This window comes from Muscardinus avellanarius (assembly GCF_963383645.1).
Source record: "Muscardinus avellanarius genome assembly, chromosome: 11".
NCBI lineage: Eukaryota > Metazoa > Chordata > Mammalia > Rodentia > Gliridae > Muscardinus > Muscardinus avellanarius.
Genome location: NC_137797.1, coordinates 73,524,311 through 73,548,208, shown reverse-complemented (window position 1 = coordinate 73,548,208; position 23,898 = coordinate 73,524,311). Strand labels below are relative to the sequence as shown.

At 37.8% G+C, this 23,898-nt stretch overlaps 1 protein-coding gene across 1 annotated transcript in view; it reads right to left on the bottom strand.

Annotated features, from left to right (window-relative positions):
- RPAP3 (RNA polymerase II associated protein 3) overlaps window positions 1–23,898 on the bottom strand; it is a gene marked incomplete at both ends in the record, with an annotated part of 38,650 nt that overhangs the window by 10,969 nt on the left and 3,783 nt on the right. Inside the window, 9 exons of the mRNA XM_080704904.1 lie at window positions 395–496; window positions 611–681; window positions 2,545–2,666; window positions 4,953–5,080; window positions 8,375–8,500; window positions 11,198–11,268; window positions 11,978–12,099; window positions 19,906–20,033; window positions 20,718–20,840. Of these exons, the coding sequence (XP_080561030.1) occupies window positions 395–496; window positions 611–681; window positions 2,545–2,666; window positions 4,953–5,080; window positions 8,375–8,500; window positions 11,198–11,268; window positions 11,978–12,099; window positions 19,906–20,033; window positions 20,718–20,840 (993 nt within the window). The remainder of the gene's footprint in view (window positions 1–394; window positions 497–610; window positions 682–2,544; window positions 2,667–4,952; window positions 5,081–8,374; window positions 8,501–11,197; window positions 11,269–11,977; window positions 12,100–19,905; window positions 20,034–20,717; window positions 20,841–23,898) is intronic.

The window sequence follows — 23,898 nt, the reverse complement described above, 5'->3', positions numbered from 1 at the left end:
CTTACTGTACTAGATGTTTTGCCTTATGTGCTCATTTCAGGTCTAACCCCTCATAAAATACATAAGGCTACTGTGATAAAAACCCAACCCCAAAAGAGAACAGTAATAAAAATGCAAGAACATTTGATTACCATAAAATGTAAAACTTTCAAATTCTTCTATATAAGAAAACACATAAAATATTAATTTACATTACTCTAAATCTAAACAGCTAAATATTCCTCAAATTTATTATTTCAATAATCCTAGGAAGCATTTCCTAAAGATTCTAAAAATAATCCCAAGAAAAGCTTTTAATCTTTTTTTCAGTTTATTAATTCTCCAGTATTATTTCCAATTCCATTACTATAAAACTGAAATTTAAGTGGCAAAGGAAAAAAAGTGCTTTACTTACAGTTAATCCATGGTGAGGTGGATTGTCAATGAGTTTTACCACATTTTGTCTTTGTGTAGAATCCAGAAAGACATCATCCCAATGTCCTTTCTCAATTAATTCCTTGAAAATAAATTTGTAATCTTAGCTATCAAAATATTCTTAAGTTATATGTAACCGATAAATGTGTTTATTTTTCAGAAAGCATGACCATGTTTTGTCAATACAATATTTTACCTTTTTAATTTTGGAAAGTTCAGTTATTGCTTGCTTGTTTCCAGGTTCCAGAAGTAAAACAGTTTCAAAATCTAAAGTTAAAAAAATAATAAAGTCATGAAAATACTTAACAAAGTTCAACACATGACACAGTTAGTAATCCCATTTTTATCTCAAGAAGTTTTACTCAGGTTACTAGGAAACAGGTGAGCAAAATAAGAACTAATATTTTCTAAAAGCTGTTCTAGTTGCTTTATATGAATTTTCATATAACCATCACTCCAACCTTATTTTACAGGAGATACAATTGAGAGCTAAAGGTCATCTAACTTACCAAAGCTTATACTGTTAACAGATGACAGAGTGACTCAGCAAAAAAGACAGATTCTAAGACAATCTCATGTATGTATTACTCAGCTTTAAGAAGAACTGAAATTCTTTTTTTTTTTTTTTCTGGTCTGGGGATAGAACCAGAGTCATTCAACCTCTGAGCTATACTCCCTGCCCTTTTTTTTTTTTTTTTTTAATTCTTTGAGACAGGGTCTCACTAAGTTGTGGAGGGCCTCACTAAGTAGCTGAGGCTGTCCGAGAACCGTGATCCTCTGTCTCAGCCTCCCAAATGCTGGGATTACAAGTGTACGCCACCACGCCCGGCAGAACTGAAATTCTGAAACATCCTACAACATGGATGCAGTTTAAAAACATGCCAAGTTAAACAAGCCAGATTTAAGAGGACAAATGCTGTTATAATTCCACTCATATGAGGTATTTAAATAATCAAATTCAGAGACAGAAAGTAGAATGGTGGTTACCAGGGGCTAAGAGGAGAGGAAAATGAAGAATTATTATGTAATGAGTACAGAGGGCTTATTTGGTTTTTGCCTTGTTTTGTTTTGTTTTTATGGTCCTGGGGACTGAACTCAGGGCTCATATGTGCTAGGCAAGCATTCTACCATTGAGCTCTACCCCCAGCCCGGATACAGTTTTAGAATTGGATGGCAAAGTTCTGGAGCTGGACAGTGGTGATGACTGTATAGCACTGTCAGTGTACTTGATGTTAAACTTACACACTTAAAGTGGTTAAAACAGTAAATTTACTGTTTTATATATATATATTTTAAAAACACAAAAAAATAGTTATAGGCTACAGCTAAAGCCAAGCTTGGAGAAAGACTGCTACTAAAATGCACACATGAGAAAAGACAAAAGAGCTGGGCATGGTGGCGCATGCTTGTAATTCCAGTAGTTGGGAGGCTGAGACAGGAGTACACAAGTTCATGGCCAGCCTCAGCTACTTAGTGAGGCCCTCTGCAACGTAGTGAGACCCTGTTTGAAAATAAAAAATAAAAATAGGGCCGGGGGTGTAGCTCAGAGGTAGAATGCCCCTGGGTTCCATGCCTAGTACCACAAGAAAAGAAAAAAGAGAGAAAAAGACAAAGGGATGAAAATTAATTATATAAATATTAAACCCAAGAAGTTAGAAAATGGCAAATTAAACCCCAAGGTGGAGGAATAAAAGAGCAGAAATAAATGAAATAGAAAAACACAATAGAAACAAAACAGTTCTTTGAAAATATCTCAGAAATGAGATTTTTGAAAAATAAGAGAAAAAAAATACCAAATGTCAAAAATAAAAAGAGGCATCACTGTAATATTGGACTCTATCCCCACCTTTTCTTTTCCTTCTTGCCTTTTTCTTTTCTTTCTTGTGTATTATTCAAATTTTTTATTAACTTTGATTAGTAATTAGCCAGAGTGCAGTATAAGGAAAGAATAATCAGTTGCACTACGTATGGAGGGTATAGTTCTTCAAACCCATTCACAATCACAACTGTTGAAGAAAGCATGCTTCTCTTAAGTTCGGTATCCCTGAGCCATGGGAAAGCTACATAAACCTTCACTTCTCTATCTTGGGGTCTCATCAGGATGAGTGTGTGACAGTTACAAAGTTTTACCTTGTTTCGCCTCGTTTATCTTTCCCAAAAATGTCCTTGCAGTTCCTCTCCTGGCAAAGGCTTTAGAATATGAGCCATCTAATGAGATAGCCTGTGTGCAGTCTCTTTCAGCTTCTTCGTATCTATGAACAAAATAAAATTATCAACTGGAAAAAAAACAGTTCATAGAAAAACTTCATATAAACTAAGTTTCTAATTAAAAAATATAAATATAATTTTTGTGTGTGTGTGTGGTACTGGGGATGGAACCCAGGAGCCTTAAACCTCCAGGCTATACCCCAGGCCCCCAGACCTAATATATATATATATATTTTTGTTGTTGTTGTTGTTGTTGTTGTTGTTGTTGTTGTTATATAATGGGGGTGGAACCCAGGGGCTTTTCTACATCTGGGCTATATACTCCTAGAACTATTTTATATTTTATTTGGGAACAAGGTCTCACTAAGTTGCTGAGGCTGGCTTCGAACCTGTGCAATCCTCCTGTCTCAGCCTCCCAAGTACTGCGATTACAAGTTTGAGCCACCATGCCTGGCTAAAAGGTACCAAATTAAGGGAAAGTCAAAAGAGTCTGCTAGAAGGGTAAAAATCACAATGGTAATATGTAAGTACAACAGACAAAAAATACCACTGCTGACAAACTATCTCCTCTCCAACCCTCAATACATACAGGTACAATGCAACAATTATAGTCAGCATTACCTTTCTAATAAAACTTCATATATTTACCCATAGTATATGTCACTTAAGGAAAAATAACCCACACAAAACTAAGGACTTGTGAGAGAGTATTATCTGATAAGTTTGCATAAATACTACTCAGCCATGGAACCAGCAATCAATTCTGACTGAATACTGTTCTATGATAACAAAGAATTAAAAAAATAGCTTAGACCACATGTGCATAGACACAGACACACGCACAAAGAACACAAAAATTCTTTCAGAAATGCCCATATATTAAAATGACATTAATGTATCATTAATTTATTAGGAGTAATAATAGTATTGTGGTTATGTATAAAATAACTTTCTTTAGGAATGAAATGTCACCATGTGCTTTTCTTTATAAATACTTGCTTACACCTCCCCCCACCTTCCAGGATAAAGTCAAACTCCTCTGCAGAGCAGCGTCAGTGGCTTGCCTGACTCTGGCCATCTCTGTCACTATTCCCTGCATAAGAGCCATATAGGAGCCATGAACTTCCCCATCCCCATGTCTCTGACCCGCACAAGGACAGCCAACATGGCTTTCCACCTCACTAACAACCAGTCCACCAGAGCCCAGCCCAGCCTCAGTTTGTGACCCACCCTGAGCCCCACGCCACATGTCCCTCGCAGCATCAGAGTGTATATTGTCTCTTCCTCCAAACTTCAAGTTCGTTCAGTGTTTTTTTTTTTGGGGGGGAAGGGTGTCTGGGTATGGAACCCAGGGGCATTTGACCTCTGAGCTATATCCCCTGCCCTATTTTTTATTCTTTATTTTGAAACAGGGTCTCACTAAGTTGCGAAGGGCCTCACTAAGTAGCTGAGGCTGTCCGCGAACTGCAATCCTCCAGGCTCAGCCTCCTGAGCCTAGGATTACAAGTGTGCTAGGATTACAAGTGTGCTAGGATTACAAATGCTAGGATTACAAGTGTGCACCACTACGCCCGGCAACTTCAAGTATGTCTAAAAAAAAAAAAAAATTGTACCTTTTTTTTTGGGGGGGGGGGGTACTGGGGATTGAACCCAGGGCATTCTACACCAAGCTACAACCCTAGCCCCAGTTTCTATTTTTTATCTTGAAACATTGTCTTAGGTTGCAGAGGGCCTCACTCAATAGCTAAGGCTGGCTGTGAACCTTAGTGAGACCCTGTTTCAGAGAAAAAAAAAAAAAAAACAGGAAGTGGTGTACATCTGTAATCTCAGTACTTGGGAGACTAAGACAGAAATCTTGCAGGTTTGAGGTCAGTCTCAGCAATCTTCTCTCAAACTTAGCAAGATCCTGTTTCAAAATAAAATAGAGATGAAAGTATAACTCGGAGATAGAATGACCCTAGGTTCAATCTCCAGTACCACAAGGGAAAAAAAAGAATCACAGGACAAAGTTTTAGTTGTATATTTTATCAACTAGCAGTTTCAATGACAGCAGTTCTAAGGTTAAACATAATTTCTAAATCAATGATTCAAAATTACATAAAGCAACTAAATTGTGTGATATCAGACTATTAGAAGAGAAAACTAATAAGAATACTTACTAAATATGTGCTATATGCTTGGTACTACATTACATGCACACACATTCTTTCTCCCTCTAAATTTAAACCTCTTTTTAATTTGTGCTCAGAATTAAATTTATTGGTTAATTAAAATGCCACTTTATAATAAACTGTCATCTAGAAAAGTGTTAAAATGTAACTAATACTTACTTTTGAATCTTCAGATAGGCCATTGCTCGGTTAGCTGGAAGAAGGGCATTAGTGCCATCTGCTGCTATCCCTCGAGAATAGCATTCAATTGCTCTTTCATATTTCCCTTCTTTGAAAAATCCATTCCCCTATCATTTTGGAGAGAATTATATAGCATTAAATCAAAAAACAGGCTCAAAAACCAACTGAATTAAAACATTAAGAAACACTCCAGCCGGGCGTGGTGGCACACACTTGTAATCCCAGTGCTTAGGAGGCTGAGATAGGAGGATCGCACAGGTTCAAAGCCAGTCTCAGCTACTTAGTGAGGCTCTCAGCAACTTAGTGAGACCCTGTTTCCAAATAAAGTGTAAAATAGGTCTGGGAGTATAGCACAGAGGTAGAAAAGCCCCTGTGTTCCACCCCCAATACCACACAGAAAGAAAGAAAGAAAGAAAGAAAGAAAGAAAGAAAGAAAGAAAGAAAGAAAGAAAGAGTAGAAACACTCCAATAATATTCATCAATATTATATCAGCAATTGAAATATATAAAATGCTGGGCATGGTGGCACACATTTGTAATCCTAATACTTGGGAGGCTGAGAGAGGAGTATAACAGGCTCAAGATCAGCCTCGGTAACTTAAGGAGACCTAGTTTCAAAATTAAAAATAAATAAAATAAGTTGGGCATGGTGGCGCATGCTTGTAATCCACTGGTACTTGGGAGGCTGAGACAGGAGGAATGCAGGTTCAAAGCCAGCCTCAGTGCTTAGTGAGGTTTTCAGAAATTTAGTGAGACCTTGTTTCCAAATAAAATATAAAATGGGTCTGGGGGTATAGCCCAGTGGTAGAAGGCCCCTGGGTTTCATCCCCAGTACCACAAAAAAAATTTTTTTTTAATTAAAAGAGCTAGGGTCTCAGAGGTATAATGTCCCCAGGTCCAATCCCCAATACCACAAAAAATAAATAAAATATATTAAAATTATAATAAAATAAAATATATTCAGTATTATATCAGTAATTACAGTATGGTTTTGTTAAAAATCCAAACCAAGGCAGGTGTGGTGGCGCAGGCCTATACTCCTAGTGCATGAGAGGCTAAGACTGGAAGACTGCAGGTTCTAGAACAGCCTCAGCAACATAATGAGACTCTCAGCAACCTAGTGAGACTCTGCTTCAAAACAAAAAAACATTTAAAAAGGGTGGGGGTATAACTCATAAACCCAGGCCCTGGGTTCAATCTCCAGTACCACAATTTTTTTTTTTTGGGGGGGGGGCTGGGGATGGAACCCAGAGGCATTTGACCTCCAAGCTATACCCCCGCCCTATATTTTGAAACAGGGTCTCAGTGAGTTGCAAAGGGCCTCACTAAGTAGCTGAGGCTGTCCGTGAACCACAATCCTCCAGCCCGGCAACCACAAAAAATTTTTTTAAAAATTAAAAATCTAGCCGGGCATGGTGGCACACGCTGGTAATCCCAGCACTTGGGAGGCTGAGACAGGAGGATCGCACAGGTTCGAAGCCAGCCTCAGCTACTTAGTGAGGCTCTCAGCAACTTAGTGAGACCCTGTTTCCAAATAAAGTATAAAATAGGTCTGGAAGTATAGCCTGAAGGAAGAAGGCCCCTGGATTTCATCTCCAGCACCACAAAAAATAAATAAATAAATAAATAAAAAGGAAAACAAATAAAAATCTAAACCAGGCATGGTGGCACAAGCCTGTAATCTCTGTACGTGGGAGAGACTGAGACTGAAGAATCACAGCTTCAGGCCTGCCTCAGCAACCTAGCAAGACCCTGTTTCAAAATAATAAAAAATAAAAAGGGCCGCCGGGCGTGGTGGCACACACTTGTAATCCCTGCACTTGGGAGGCAGAGACAGGAGGATCGCAGAGGTTCAAAGCCAGACACGCTGGCTTAAGAGACCCTGTTTCCAAAATAAAAATTATAAAAATAGGTCTGGAAGTGTAGCCTGGAGGTAGAAGGGTTTCCAGGAACCCCAGTACCACCAATAAAATAAAATAAAATAAAATAATTAAAAAATAAAAATAAAAAGGGCCAAGGGTATAGCTCAGAAGTAGAATGCCCCTGGATTCAATTCCCAACATGCCCCCTTAAAAAAATAAAAAAAAAAACTAGTTCATGAAACATGTTTTAGAAACTGTTAGTGTAGAAATAAAACAGGGGGAAAAATAATATTCTATATTACTTTATAGTATTTATCATTATTTTACTATTATATAAAACTTAAATTTAAAAGAACTTTTATTTTTGGCGGTACTGGGGATGGAACCCAGGGGCATTGTTCCTCCGAGCTACACGCCCAGCCCTATTTTTTAGTCTTCTTAGTTTTTGAAACAGGGTCTCACTGAGTTGCGAAGGGCATCACTAAGTAGCTGAAGCTGTCCACGAACCACGATCCTCCAGTCTCAGCCTCCCGAATGCTGGAACTACAAGCATGCGCCACCATGCACAGCTCTAAAAGCACTTTAATACAGGGCCAAATGTTATATTAAGTCATCAGTACATTAGAAACTATACAAAAGAACTTTCTAACTACAATAATTTTTTCAAATAGCACTGAATAAACCCACTCCTCAGTAGCATTATATGACTAAATACAGAACAAATTAAAATGTACTGAAATAAAACGTTTATTTACAATCATTCAGATATCATAATTATTCTATAAGTACTTGTTAGAAATTCTCTATATACCCACAAAAAGTTATAAAGACATCAAATTAAATGTCCTCAATCAGATTTGTAAAGGAATTTCAATCCAAAAATTGCCCTGAGTAAATTAATGAAGTACATTATAAGAATGAGCTGAGCCAGGTGTGGTGGCACACGCTTGTAATCCCAGCATTTGGATGGCTAAGACAGAAGGATCGTGGATCGCAGACAGCCTTAGCTACTTAGTGAGACCCTATGCGAATCAGTTGAGACCCTGTTTCAAAATAAAGAATAAAAAAATAGGGCTGGGAGTATAGCTTGGAGGTAGAATGCCCCTGGGTTCCATCCCCAGTACCACACAATAAAAGAATGAACTATAATCTGTTATATTTGTAACTATGTATATGCAAATGTTAGAGTACTCAAAAATAATTTGTTCCCTAAACTTAAATGAGTCTATAACTACTTTTTAAATGTATGTGTTAAGTCATTATTCAAATTATGAATCAGTAGGCTCCAGAGGTTTTAGTGTATTCAACTGGAAATATAATTATATTTATATATAATTTATTATATATATATATTATAGTTGGAAATTGAATACAATAAAACCAACTAGTGTATTCAATTCAACCAATTAGTGTATTTCAATTCCTACCCAAGAAGAATTTTAACCTAACACTAGAGAAGGCAGAAATTTAAATGATACAAACAAAACTTAAACACCCTGAAAAACATATTCATTTGATGTCAGAATTTCTTTGGATTACCAAATCTTTCTCTATAATGGCTTGCTGCTTGTTCTTCTGTTCTTCAATTTGTTTCTTCTCTCCTTCAGTTGACTTAATCACTGTAGCAGCTTCCTTTGGATGTGAGTTTTCTTTGGATGTTAAAGCCTAGGAAACACAGCATCAGCTAAAATAAAACAAGTAATATAAAATGCAAGCATACTTGGCTTTAAACTATAAATTGCTAGCTGGGCATGGTGGTACATGACTCTAATCTCAGTACTTGGGAGGCTGAAACAGGAGGATCCAGGTTCATGAATAGCCTCAAATAACTTAGCAAGTCCCTCAGAAACTTAGTGATACCCTGTTTCAAAATAAAAAATAAAACAGGGAGGATGGGGATGGTGGCGCACACTTGTAATCTCAGCATTTGGGAGGCAGACACTGGAGGATCGCAGTTCGTGGACAGCCTCCGCTACTTAGTGAGGACCCTTGCAACTCAGTGAGGCCCTGTTTCAAAAATAAAGAATAAAAAATTAGGGCTGAGGATGTCTCTCAGAAGTAGAGTGCCTTTGGCTTCCATCCCCAGGACCGAAAAGAAAAAAAAGAAAAAAACAGGGCTGGGACTATAGCTGAGAGATAGAATATTCTTGGGTTCAATCCCCAGCATGGCAAAAAAAAAAAAAAAAAAAGGAAATTACTCAAATATATTATAATTCCTGCCACATTCAAATGATTTGAAACATTTCATACTCTAATTTAGTCCTTCTACTTATTACAGTAAAAATTTAAAAAAATTAAATATACGTAGCTTTTTCTTTTTCTGGTACCATGAATTGAATCCAGGGGCATTTTGCCTCTGAGCTAAACCCTCAAGCTCTTTTTATTTTATTTTCATTTTGAAACAGGAACTAAAATGATGAGGCTGGAATAGAACCTGAAATCCTCCTTTCTCAGTCTCCCAACTACTGGGATTACAAATGTATGCCACAGTGTCCAACTATATCTAACAAGTTTATTGTGCTTCTTAGTCCCAATTAAAACAGGTACCCGCTTGGGCGTGTTGGCGCATGCTTGTAATTCCAGTCCTTGAGAAGCTGAGACAGAAGGATCGCAGGTTTGCGGCCTGCCTCAGCTACTTAGTGAGGCCCTCTGCAACTTGGGGAGACCCTGTTTCAAAATAATAAATAAAAACTAGGACTGGGGGTGTAACTTGGAGGTGAATGCCCCTGGGTTCAATCCCCAGCACCACAAAAATAAATAAGTAATATCACATCAGCCAAGCACCCTAATGCAGGCCTGTAATCCCAGCTACACAGGAGGCCAAGGCAGGAGGATCAAAAGTCTGAGGCCAGCCTGAGCAACTTAGCAAGACCCTGTCTAAAATCAAGTAAAAAGAACTGGGGATGTAGCTCAGTGGCAAAGCATTTACCCAATATTTATTCCTCAGTACTGTAAAAAAATTATTTCTCAAATTTTTCAAATTTAATGTTCAGTCATTGACCTAAGACAACATACAAGTTAATTAACTCACACTTATAAAGAAGTTGATAGCTTTACCAACAGATTTTCCCTAACTATTGTCACTTTTTTCTTAATGTTTCAAAGACAACAAAATAATAACATTTATTCCAAAGTAAAGTAAAAGGAATTTGCAGTTGCCCAATGTCATTAGAAAACTACTTTTACACTTAACACCTATTTTGTTATTGTTAAAAAATTACTTTTGCTAAGATACAAACTACAATGTGGGAGCAAAGTAAGTACAAAATCAAAGGAAGCCGGGCGCACGCTGTAATCCCCGCGCTTGGGAGCTGAGACAGGAGGATCGCGCAGGTTCGAAGCCAGCCTCAGCTACTGAGTGAGGCTCTCAGCAACTTAGTGAGATGCTGTTTCCAAATAAAGTATAAAATGGGTCTGGGAGTATAGCTCGGAGGTAGAAAGCCTCAGGGTTCCACCCCCAGCACCACCAAAAAAATAATAAGTCAAAGGAATGTGCAAAAGTTTAGCAAAGAAATCGAAGAATATGAAAAAAACAAACAAGAAAATAGAAAGAAATAAAGAAAAATTAATTCTATCATTTGGATAAAAACAGCAGTAGTTCCAATAACATCAATAGCTTCTACAAATGATGCTCAGCCCAGCGTGGTGGCACACACCTAGAATCCCAAGACCAGGGAGGCTGAGACAAGAGTACTGCAGGTTCAAAGCCAGCCTCAGCAACTTAAGAGAGAGATCCTGTTTCAAAATAAAATAATAAAATAGGGCTAGGGGTATAGCTTGGACGTAGAATGCTCAATCCCTAGCACCACATACAAAAGGATCCTTTTTTTTTTTTTTTTTTTTTGGAAACAGGATCCCACTAAATTACTGAGGCCAAACTTGAATTTGTGATCCTCCTGTCTCTCCTCCTGTCTCAGTCTCCCAAGTATTATGATTACAGGTCTGCAACACCACGCATGGCAAAAGATCTTTAAATACCTTTATATTACCTCTAACTTGCAAATTTATTTGACAAAACTCTATATTAAGACAAAATAACATAGAAAATTTCTGCTAAGAAAATGATAGCCAAAAAATCCATACTGAAAACTCTAACTTCAAATAAAGGCCATAGATAATGCATTTAGCTGGACATGGTGGCACATGCTTGGAATCCCAGCATTTGGCAGGCTGAGACGGGAGGACTGCAGATCCCAGACAGCCTTAGCTACTTAGTGAGGCCCTTTGCAACTCAGTGAGACCCTGTTTCAAAATAAAAAGTAAACATAGGGCTGGGGGTGTAGCTCGGAGGTAGAAAGCCCCTGGGTTCCATCCCCAGTACCACACACACAAAAAAAAGGTGTTTAAATAGCTAGAGTTTACCTGATTAATTTTCCTGAGTTCATTTGTTGCTTCAAAGTTATTTGGCTCCAGTTCTAATACTTTTTCATAATCTGAGTAAAATATAAAATAAAGAAATTTTTGAAAAGGTAGGCACTTAAAAAATCCTGTACAAAACAATGAATCCAAGTGACAAGTAGGCAACTACCCTACGGAAAATGAAGACAGAACAAAGAAATACTAAAACTTAAGAAACTGGAGTGTCTCCATTCTCCCACAGGGCAGCAAATTCCTAACCGAATCCTAAAACAAACCATCTCCCTCCAGCTTCAAGAACAGTTGCTATGATAAGGTGTACAACCTTAAACCAAGGGGCAGCAAAATCTATTCAATATCAGCTTTATTCAGACTTTATAACTTTTACTACACAAATCCATTCTTATGGAGTAACACATGGCTTACGTTTTACAAATAAAAACATATTAAGAGCCTTATGTGCCTATCTCTTATTTCACAAGCGCCAACAAGAGGTTCTAATCTCTATTTTATAGATGAGAAACTGAAAATCAGAGAAGATCCACAAGTCACACATGGTGTGGCAGTGGATAATGAAATGAGAAACTGAACCAGAGTCTGACTGGCAGCAGTGATGCATTCTTTCCCAAAACAAGAAAACTTTTAAATTATAAAATCGGGGTTTGTTCAAATATTTCTCTGAAAGTAGTTAACTGTACTTATTTGGTACTTTCTGTATATCGTCTGTTAAACTATTCAACTATTAAAGAATTTTTTAGATAATGATGACCCAAAAAGTATTAGTACCTTCTTTAGCATCCTCTAATTTTTGCAAAGCAAATCGAGCTGCACCTCGTCTGGCATAAGCCTTTGTATAATTCCTATTTAAGGCAACTGCTAAATTACAGTCAGACTCAGCAACAGCAAATCTGCAATTAAAAAAAAATCAAAATAAATGAAGTTAATAAAGATCATTTATTAAATCAACACTTTCAAAGTTTGCTTCTGAAAATCCCTAAATAGGGGGATTTACTTCCCAATTCCAATTTCCTTTAATTAAGCCTACTAAAAGCAATAATTCTTTTTTCCCCCTATAATGGAGATTGAACATAGGTGTACTTTATCACTGAGCTACATCCCAGCCTCTTCCTTCTTCTTTTTTTTTTTTTTTTTTTTTTTTTTTTTGGTGGGACTGGGATGGAACCCAGGGGCTTTCTACCTCTCGGCTACACTCCCAGACCTATTTTATGTTTTATTTGGAAACAGGATCTCGGTAAGTTGCTGAGAGCCTAAGTAGCTGAGGCTGGCTTCGAACCTTCACAATCCTCCTGTTTCAGCCTCCCAAGTACTGGGATTACAAGCTGGCACCACCACATACGGCTTCCCAACCTTTTTTATATTTGAGACAGGATCTAAGGTGCTGAGGCTGGCTTCAAACTTATGGTTCTACTACCTCAGCCTCCCAAGTAGCTAGAATTACAGGCATACACCACCACACCCAGCAAAAGCAATAATTCTTAATCATCATACTTTAATAGCATTCCCTTTAATAAAAGAAACAAGAAGGTCCAATATTACTACTTTCTTTCATCACTGTACTAGAGGTCCTCTTGATGCAGTTCCACCAGATAGAAAAATAAAGCCAGACATGGTGGCACACACCTGTAATTCCAGTACTTGGGAGTCTAAGATAGAAGGACCATAGACTCAAGGACAACTTCAGTAACCTAGTGAGACCCTGTTTCAAAATAAAAAATAAAATAAGAGCTGGAGGTATAGCTCAGAGGTAAAATGCTGCTGGGTTCAATCCCTAATACAGGGAAAGGAAAGAAAGAAAGGAGGGAGAAAGGGAGAGAGAGAGGGAGGGAGGGCAGCAGACAGGCAGGTAGGCAAGGTTAAAAACACTGGGAGACAGAAAAATAGCTAACATCATCTCAGAAGATATGATAACCTACAAAACTCAAAACATCTAGAGACATCGATAAAAATACTTTGCTACAGACTAACAACAAAAGACAGGAAAAAATAATAAAGACATACAAGATACGGATACACAAAGTTGTCAGACTTTCAAAGACATTAAAGAAGATTGAAGTAGCCGGGCGTGGTGGCGCACGCTTGTAATCCCCGCGCTTGAGAGGCTGAGACAGGAGGATCCCGCAGATTCAAAGGCAGCCTCAGCTACTTAGTGAGGCTCTTAGCAACTTACTGAAACCAAGTGAAATAAAAAAAAAAAATAGTTCTGAGAGTGTAGCCTGGAGGTAGAAAGCCCCTCAGTTCCATCCCCAGTGCCACAAAAAAGGACTGAAGTAAAGATATTTCATATTCATTTATAAGGTACAAAAAATCAGACGTATAATTCTCTTCAAACTGATCTATATATCCAATATAATTCCTACCAAAATTCCAACAGGATATTTCAAGGAATTTGAAACAATGATTCTAAAGTTTATATTGCTGAGCAAAAGTCCAAGAATACTCAAGACATTCCTAAAGAATAAGGTAAAAGAATATGCCCCTTACCAAATATTAAGACTTTTAATGTGCAGGGCATGAAGGCACACGCTTGTAATCCCAGTACTTGGGAGGCTGAGACAGGAGGATGGCAGGTTCGCAGCCAGGCTCAGCAACTTGTGAGGCCTTCCCCAACTTAGTAAGACTCTGTTTCAAAATAAAGAATAAAATAGGCCAGGTATGGTGGTGCACACTTGTAATCCCAGCAGTTGGGGGATTCTGAGATGGGAGGATCTCAGTTTGAGGATAGCCTCAGCTATTACTTAGTGAGGCCCTTTGCAACTCAGTGAGACCCTATTTCAAAAATAAAAAATAAAAAAAAAAAATAGGGCTGGGGGTGTAGCTCGGAGTCATTCAGTACCAAAAAAAAAAATGTGTGTGTGTGTGTGTGTGTGTGTGTGTGTGTGTGTGTGAGAGAGAGAGAGAGAGAGAGAGAGAGAGAGAGAGAGAGAGAGAGAGAGAAGAGAGAATAAAATAGGGTTGGAGTGTAGCCCCAGTACCACACATACACAAAAAAAGACTTATAATATTATAGTAAGCAAAGATAGTGTGCAATGAAATCAGAGCTAGGCAACAGCAAGTGAATAGAGCTGAGCAAATGATGAAACAATTAAAACTGCCACACACAACGGTATTTCTACAGGTTCACAGGGAAAGCAAAGCTGTTCCATAAACACAACTGGAACAACCAGCATATTTGTATAGAAAAATATGAAAATAGGATCCTGCCTCCAGTATATGTGGAAAATTTTAGAACAACAAAGCTTGACAGGCATGGTGGCATTCACTTGCAACCCTAGTACTTGGGAGGCTGAGAAAGGAGGATCACAGGTTCAAAGACAGCCTCAGAAAGTGGTGAGACTCTCATCTCCCTAGCAAGTCCCTGTTTCAAAATAAAAAAAAGCCAAGCACGGTAGCACACACTTGTGATTCCAATACTTAGGAGGCTGAGCCAAGAGGATTGCAGGTTCACAGACAGCCTCAGCTACTTAGTATGGTCCTCTGCAACCTTGTGAGAACTTGTTTCAACATAAAGAATAGAATATAGGGCTGGGGGTGTAGCTCAGAGGCAGAATGCCCCCTGGATTCCTTCATCCCCAGTACTACCAAAAAAAAATTTTTTTTAAATAGAGCCAGGGGTGTAGCTTGGAGGAAGAATGCCTCTGGGTTCAATCCGACAGTACCTCAACAACAAAAACAAAAAAAAACTTAAATATTTTTAGAAGAAAATATAGAAGAGTCGGGCGTGGTGGTGCACGCTTATAATCCCAGCATTCAGGAGGCTGAGACAGGAGGATCACGGTTCGCGGACAGCCTCAGCTACTTAGTGAGGCCCTCTGCAACTCAGTGAGACCTGGTTTCAAAATAAAGAATTAAAAAAAAAAAAAAATAGGGTAGAGGCTGTAGCTCGGAGGTCGAATGCCCCTGGGTTCCATCCCCAGACTAGCAAAAAAAAAGAAAAAAAACACCCCAGAAGATTGGGGGGGTTATGGGAGATTGAACCCAGAGGCATTCTATCTTCAAGTTTCACCCCCTGGCCTGACTGCATGCACCATCATTCCTGGTATCAGAAGACTAATTATTGTGAACTCAAAAAGGATAGTTTTTTTTTTTTTTTTAACAAATCACTTTCTTAAACTTTAATCTTTTTCTTTTTGCAGAAACTGTAGCTTAAACCCAGGGGTTTAAACCTCCAAGCTACACCCTCAGCCTTATTTCTTTTTCTTTTTCTTTTTCTTTTTTTTTTTTTTTTCAGTACTAGGGATGGAACCCAGAGGCATTCTACCTCTGAGCTACACCCCCAGCCCCATTTCTTATTCTTTATTTTGAAAGAGTCTCATGAAGTTGTAGACGGACTCGATAAGTACCTGAGGCAAATCTTCATTCCTCCTGTCTTAGCCTCCCAAGTACTAGGATTACAAGCGTGCGCCACCATGCCCAGATTAAACTTTAATCTATTAAAAATCAATAAACTGTCGGGCATGGTGGCGCACGCTTGTAATCCCCACGCTTGGAAAGCGGAGACAGGAGGATCGCGCAGATTCAAAGCCAGCCTCGCTGGCTTAAGAGACCCTGTTTCCAAATTTAAAAAAATAAAAAAATAGGTGTCTGGGAGTGTAGCCCAGAGGTAGAAGGGTTCCCAGGAATCCCAGTACCACCAAAAAAAAAAAAAAATCAATAAACTGAAATATATTAAAATTAAGAATTTCTTTTCAGATATATTTATTATATTTCATGGAATGAAGTGTCACCCAACTCTAGGATTGAAAATAAAGCCAGAAAAAGAAGAAGCTGGGCCAGTGGCACATGCCTACTACCTGGGAAGTTGAAGACACAAAGATTACAGATTTGAGGCCAGCCTCAGCGACAGCCAGGCTCTCAGCAACATAGCAGGACCCTGTTTCAAATTTTTTTTTTTAATTTTAAAAATGGAGCTGGGGTGTAATCAAATGTAAACTATCCTTAGGTTCAATCCCCAGCACTACAAAAAACAGAAAGAAAAGAAGGAGGAGGAAGTAGAGGAGAAAGAATTTGTTTAAAGATATTTAATAAAGAAAATCAAGCCAACGATCGGCAGAAGATAAATATAAACAAGTGCCACATGACTGGAATCCAGAACAAAAGACTTTAAAAAATCAATGGAAAAACAGCCTAACAGAAAAAAAGCCAAAATACAAAATAGGTGTTTCACAGAAAAAAATATAAAAATGGCACATAAACACATAAGAAGATGTTCAACCTCATTTATAAGTTAAATAAATTTTAAAAAAATACCATTTTACACCCACTAAATTGAACACAATAAAGCAGCCTAATTATACCGGGGATAAGGATACGGAACAGGCATTCTTATACAATGCCTTAGCACTGTAAAAGAATCCTATTATACAACATAATCCCATTCCCAACTTTATGTTGAGCACATAAAGTTGTACAACTACCTTTGTAACAATTAGTCATTTATCCTGTAAAGCTGAACATTTGCAGACCTTATATATAATAATGTTAGAATCAACGTTTCAAATAAGGAGAAAAAAGACAAAAGTTGGGAGGAAGGCAGAGAAGAAAGGAACCAACCAACAATTTAGCAACAGGATAATGGCTACACAATGATATATTCCTAAAAACGAATTATATATATATCACAGTGAAAATGAGCTATAGGCAAAACAAGAATGAATCATAGAAACATAATATTCAGAGAAATAGCTGAGCCACAAAAGACTACATGCAAGCTGGCGTGGCGGTACACACTTGTAATCCCAGGCCTTGGAAGGCTGAGACAGGAGGATTGCAGGTTTGAAGATAGCCTCAGCAAGTAATGAGATTTTCATTAGCCAAGTGAGACCCTATTTCAATATAAAGTAGGGCTGGAGGTATAGCTCAGAAGTAGAATGCCCCTGGGCTCAGTAACCAGTACCACAAACACACACACACACACACACACACACGCGCGTGTGCGTGCATGCACGCGCACCAAAAAAAAAAAAACTATTTATGATATGGTATATTGGGAGGAGAGGGTACTGGGAATTAAACCTAGGGACAGTCTATCTCTGAGCTACATCCTCAGCCCTTTTTATGTTTTTTATTCTGCAGGTCTCACTAAGTTGCTAAGGCTGACCTTGAACCTACAATTCTCAATATGATATACTTTAAAGCTCAAAAATAAGCAAAATTGCCGGGCATGGTGGCACATGCTTGTAATCCCCACACTTGGAAGGCAGAGACAGGAGGATCATGCAGGTTCAAAGCCGGCCCTGCTGGCTTAAGAGATCCTGTTTCCAAATAAAAATATAAAAATGGGTCTGGGAGTGTAGCCCGGAGGTAGAAGGGTTTCCAGGAACCCCAGTACCACCAAAAATAAATAAACAAGCAAAATTACATGATAAATTATTTAGGGATACAAACATATATAATGGACCTTTCTTTTAAATCAAAAGAGCAGTTGGGCATGGTGGTGCATGTTTATAATCCCAGTACTTGGGGGCTGAGACAGGTTCATGGCCAGCCTCAGCTACTTAGTGAGGCTCTCCACAACTTAGTAAAACCCTGCTTCAAAACAAAGAATAAAAAAATCGGGCCGGAGGTATAACTCATAGGTAAATGTCCCCTGGGTTTAATCCCCAGCATCACATTAATTAATTAATTAATTAATTCATGTAATAAATATACAATTTAAGATAGTGGTTAACTAAGAGGGAAATAAGAAACAAAATATGGAAAGTAATATCAAAGGAGCTTCAAATATACTCTTCAAATCTTACATATATGATACATATATTATAGGTATCAAGTATGACAAAATATATTTCCCTTATTTGCAAAGATATTAATATAGGTTTCGAAGATCTAAAAGTATGATATTTAAGTAGTAAAAATAGTTGCAATATATATTGCCAAATTACAAATGTCTTCTTTTTTTTTTTCAGGTCTGGGGATGGAACCCAGGGGCATTAGACCTCCAAGCTACAGCCCCTGCCCTATTTTTTATTCTTTTATTTTTTTTGAAACCAGGTCTCACTGAGTTGCAGAGGGCCTCACTAAGTAGCTGAGGCTGTCTGCGAACCGCGATCCTCCGGTCTCAGCCTCCCAAATGCTGGGATTACAAGCGTGCACCACCACACCAGCTTCAAATGTCTTCTTTTGGAGTATTTTGTTTTGTTGTGTGTTACTAGGGATTGAACCCAGAGGTATTATACCTCTGAACTACATCCACAGTCTGTTTCATTTTTTGTTTTAAAATAGGATCTTTTAGCCAGGCGTGGTGCTGCACATTTGTAATCCCCACATTTGGAAAGCAGAGACAGGAGGATCGCGCAGGTTTGAAGCCAGTTTGCTGGCTTAAGAGACCCTGTTTCCAAATAAAAAAGTATAAAAATAGGTCTGGGAGTGTAGCCCGGAGGTAGAAGGGTTTCCAGGAACCCCAGTACCACCAAAAAATAAAAAAATAAAAAATAAAATAGGATCTTTTAGTCAGGCATGGTGGCATACACTTGTAATCCCAGAATTCGGGAGGCTGAGACAGGAGGATCGCGGTTCATGGCCAGCCTCAGATACTTAGTGAGGCCCTCTGCAACTTAGTGAGACCCTGTTTCAAAATAAAGTATACAAAATAGGGCTCGGAGGTCAAATGCCCCTGGGTTCCATCCCCAGACAAATAAATAAATAAATAAATAAATAAATAAATAAATAAATAGGATCTTTTTAGGTTGCTGAGTCTTGCTACATTGCTGAGACTATCCACCAACCTGTGATCTTCCTGTCTCAGTCTCCCAAAAACTGAGATTGCAAGTGTGTGCCACCACACCTGGCTTATGGTATGTTTTTTAAAAAATTTCTTATGATATGTCAGTTTACTCACATATATTTATGTCCCTCGACATTAAATATGTACTTGAAAAGTCAGTATGACTTAAAGATATACAAATATTGGAACATATTTCAAGTTTACCATAATGAAAGTTCTCTAGATTAGTAAATAAACAAATTTTCAAATAATGGAGGAAAATTAATTTCTAAAAATTTTTACCCAACTAATTTTTTTTTTTTTTTGGTACTGGGGATTGAACCCAGAGGCATTTTCCTTCAAGATACACCTCCAACCCAATTGTATATCTATTTGGAAACAGGGTGTCACTAGGTTGCTGAGAGCCTCGCTAAGTTGCAGAGGCTGGCTTTGAACCTATGATCCTCCTGTCTCAATTTTCCAAGTACTGGGATTAAATGCATGCACCACCATGCCCAGCCCTTTTTTTTTAATTAGGTAAAAACATCATTACTCAACTTTTAAAGGAGAAACACCTTAGTAAGTAAGCTATGAGAGCATGGTTTGAGCACCCAGATATTTACAATGGCTTAAATGAAATAACTTGAAAACAGGGAGGAAGATGCAAGAATTTATAGTAGAAAAGAAATGTAATATATTTCAATTATGAAAGACTTTTTTGTTGTTGTTGCTGTTTTTTGTGGTACTGGGGTTCCTGGAAGCCCTTCTACCTCCGGGCTATACTCCCAGAACCATTTTATACTTTTTTTATTTGGAAACAGGGTCTCTTAAACCAGAGCAGCAGGCTTCGAACCTGCAAGATCCTCCTGTCTCCACCTCCCAAGCGCAGGGATTACAAGCTTGCGCCACCATACCTGGCTCTATGAAAGACTTTTTAAAAATCAGTTTCCACATACAGATGAGCCATTCACACAATTATGGACATACTTACTTTTTCAATCTGAAGTATGCAGATGCTCTGTTGGTTGGCAGCACAGGGTTATATGGATCAGCATCCATGCCCTTTGTGTAGCATTCAATTGCTTCATCATATTTTCCTTGTTTGAAGTATTTATTGCCCTGAAAGAAAAGAAAATTAAGCAAAATGGTCTTTTTCTGAATGCTAAAATTCATCATAAAAGTCGTTGGGTAGATATAACCTAAGGGCCATGGTAGAAAAATGAGTTAAATACTCAGCATTACACTTTTATTGATTGTTTCAACTCACAGAAATACAACAAAAGAAAGTCTAATCTAAAAAGAGTTCTTTTTGAAAAGTAATATAACTGGTTTTACAAAAATCAGGCCTCTCAAAGAAATTTTGAGCATTCCAAAAAATAACCAGATGGCCTGTAATATGGAGTAGTAGAATATTTATGCCAAGAAACACATACTGATTTCAAGTTACTTCTGTCTACTACTAAAACCCATGGAACAACTCCAGGTATAGTCCAAATACTATATATAATTCATTTACACAACAAACCATTGAGGTTTAATATTATTATTAATTTCATTTTGCAGCTGAGAAAGCTGAAATATAGGCAGTTTCAAGAAATTGTTACAAATTTGAAACAGGTACTTAATCTGGATCTAGAGGATGTACTCCAAACAACTATGCTATACTGCCCCCTAGAAGGGATATGACCAGAAATAACTTAAAATTTGAACAACCCCTAATCATGCTAAAGACGTTTTAGATTCATGTGATTTTCTATATATCCTGCTTACCTGAAAAAAATCTAAAGCTAAGCTAAAAAGTACCTTTTCTTTCAGAGCAAGAGCCTTTTGTGAATCTACATGAATTCCATCTTCTTCTGATTCTGATTCTTGAGACACAGAATCATGGGTACTATCTTCTTTATCAAGTTCATCAAGGATACTGTCCTGAAATCATAAGCAGGAGAACAGTGATCCTAACTGTGTGACCACTAGGGAGAGGGGGGATTTACTGAACAGAACTTAAATTGTTACAATCTAAAGATCTAAAAGCCTACTCAAGCAATCCAAATAACCTCTCATTGTTAAGATTACATCCAGAGAAAAAGGTGTCCCTATTTAGAAAACCAAGATCTAAACCACTTAAAGAATCTGATCTTAATTTCATAAAGTAAGTTATGACAATAGAATCTACAATTACCCCTAAATCACGAAGTAGGCATGGTGAGGTATTATAGGTTGACATGAGAGAAGTTTACAAATAACTCTAAACTAATGAAAGCAACACCCAATAGTAGAGAAGGATTTTTAAAACAAAAAACCTTTTCTCCTTATTTTAAAACAATAAAAACTTCTTATACAGCACAATTAACTCATCCTCACAAAAACTTATGAGAAAAATACAATTATCCAAGTTTTTCCACTTCAGGAAAATGGAACAATAAAGCTAAGTTACTCATTCACGGTCACTCAGCTAGTAAAAAAATTGAGTCAGGATTTGATCTAGGCTGTCTGCCTTCCCCAGAGAATGTTCACTCACTATGTTACACTGTCTCCCACGTATTCCAAAATACACCTGACTCTACCAAAGAAAACATAAATACAGGCTCTTTTTCATGGTTATCAGTAATTTCATATGCCCATAAAGATTTTTCAAAGTCATATTTATCATATATGCTAATATAACAATTTTTACTAAGATATATTTTAGTATTTTTATTTTTAACTCATAATAATTGTATAGATTTATGGGGTATAATGTATACAATATATGTATACATGTATAATAGTCAAATCAGGGTAAATGGCATATCTGTCACCCCAAATAACAGTAAGATATCTGAAATCAATAAGTATAAAAGTTAACTAAAGCTCATTTAGACCAAACTTTAATTATTATATAAATAAAATTCTGTTTGTATTTATTACTTATGTAAGAAAAAAGTGTCAGTAAATTAAAAAACAAAATCTATGCTTGGGCTCACTGAATGAACATTAAAACAGAGTGATATTAGCTGGGCGTGGTGGCGCATGCTTGTAATCCACGTGCTTGGGAGGCTGAGACAGGAGGATCACACAGGTTTGAAGCTAGCCTAAGCTGGCTTAAGAGACCCTGTTTCCAAATAAAATACAAAAATAGGTGTGGGAGTGTAGCCCAGAGGTAGAAGGCCGCTGGGTTCCATCCCCAGTACCACAAAGAAAAAAAATAAAACAGAGTGATATTAAGCTCTGAGTTTAGCATGAAGATTCTACTAACAGCATTAGCCTACCAACATTGTAGCCATGACATGGATGCATAAAAAACTAATTGCAGCAGGACACTAAAGCAGCCACTCAGACCTGAACTAGAAGGGAATGGAAAGTAAACACATGCTTCTTATACAAATACGCTAAAAAGACAGCTGTAAACAAGGCAGTACAATCATGATGACTGACTGGATGAGAAGGCACTCATTCAACAGATGTTGAATGAGTTCATGACTGTAGGAAGTATCTCTATAAGAAATTTTCTGAAGCCGGACATGGTGGCGCACGCTTGTAATGCCAGCATTCAGGAGGCTGACACCAGAAGATCGCGGTTCGCACAGACAGCCTCAGCTACTTAGTGAGGCCCTTTGCAACTCAATGAGACCCTGTTTCAAAATAAAGAATGAAAAATCAGGCAGGGGGTGTAGCTCGGAGGTCAAATGCCTCTGGGTTCCAGCCCCAGACCCGCAAAAAAAAAAAAAAAAAGAAAAAAAGAAAGAAAGAAATTTTCTGAGATAATACCTTTGAAGAAAGAGCATTAAGCCGGGCTTGGTGGCGCACACTTGTAATTCCAGTACTTGGAGGCTGAAACAGGAGGATCACGGTTTGCAGACAGCCTCAGCTACTTAGTGAGGCCCTTTGCAACTCAGTGAGACCCTGTTTCAAAATAAAAAATAAAAATTAGGGCTGGGAGTGTAACTCTGAGGTAGAATATTCCTGGGTCCCATCCCCAGTACCGCAAAAAAAAAAAAAAAAAAGAATAAAAATGAAGGTAGAATGCCCCTGGGTTCCATTCCCATTAACACATACACACACACACACACACACACACACACACACACACACACACACTAAAAAAGCATTATAAGAAAATACTGACTTAGAGAAAGTAACAGGCTATATGATAAGGGGCAAAGTGAAGACAAACTATATTACTGAAATGAAAATAAACTGTATGTTCAGAAAGTTTCATTTCCAATAGCAATATGGTCGAAGACCTACAATTATACTTCTCTTATACTGAGACAATACTGAAACAGACATCAAGGTTTGCTCATGAGTCTCTTGCCTTGGCCTTGGTTTCATTTAGAAAAATACAACACAACTAATTTGGAAAACTGCTCAACATTATTGTCTAAAGCAAAATGTATAAACTATGAGCCAACAAATCACCTCCCAGATGTTTATCTCTATAAAAAGACACATATAAGAATGCTCACAGCAGGTTTATTCATAATGGCTGCAAATTGGAAGCTCAGATGTATATCAACAGGAGAGTGAACACAGAAATTATAATATATCCACAAAGAATTCTGGCCAGCAATGAAAAAGCAAACAGTGCTACTCATAAAATGGGCCAATATCAGATGATAGCGAAAGAAGCCAAACAGTGCTTACTGTACACTTAGTTCACAGTGTTTACGTATATTGAGTTCACATTCCCAACTGGCAAAACTAATCAGTATTCTGGGTCAGAATAGTGGCTGCTTTTGAGTTGGAGGCTTCTGGGATGCTGGAAATGCTCCATATCTTGGTGGTCATTTCCCACGTATTCAGCAATAAAAACTCAGGAGGTTACACACTTAAGATTACAGGACTTTATATATATTATGTTTCAGTAAAAATTGTAAACAGAAAAGTACAGAGAAAGTAGTAAACATGAAAATAAGTTGTTACTTCTGGGAACATGGGGGGAAAAAATGGGATAGTGAAGGTGCATACCTGTAGCTTCACCAGTACTGGGGAAATTATCTTCAAC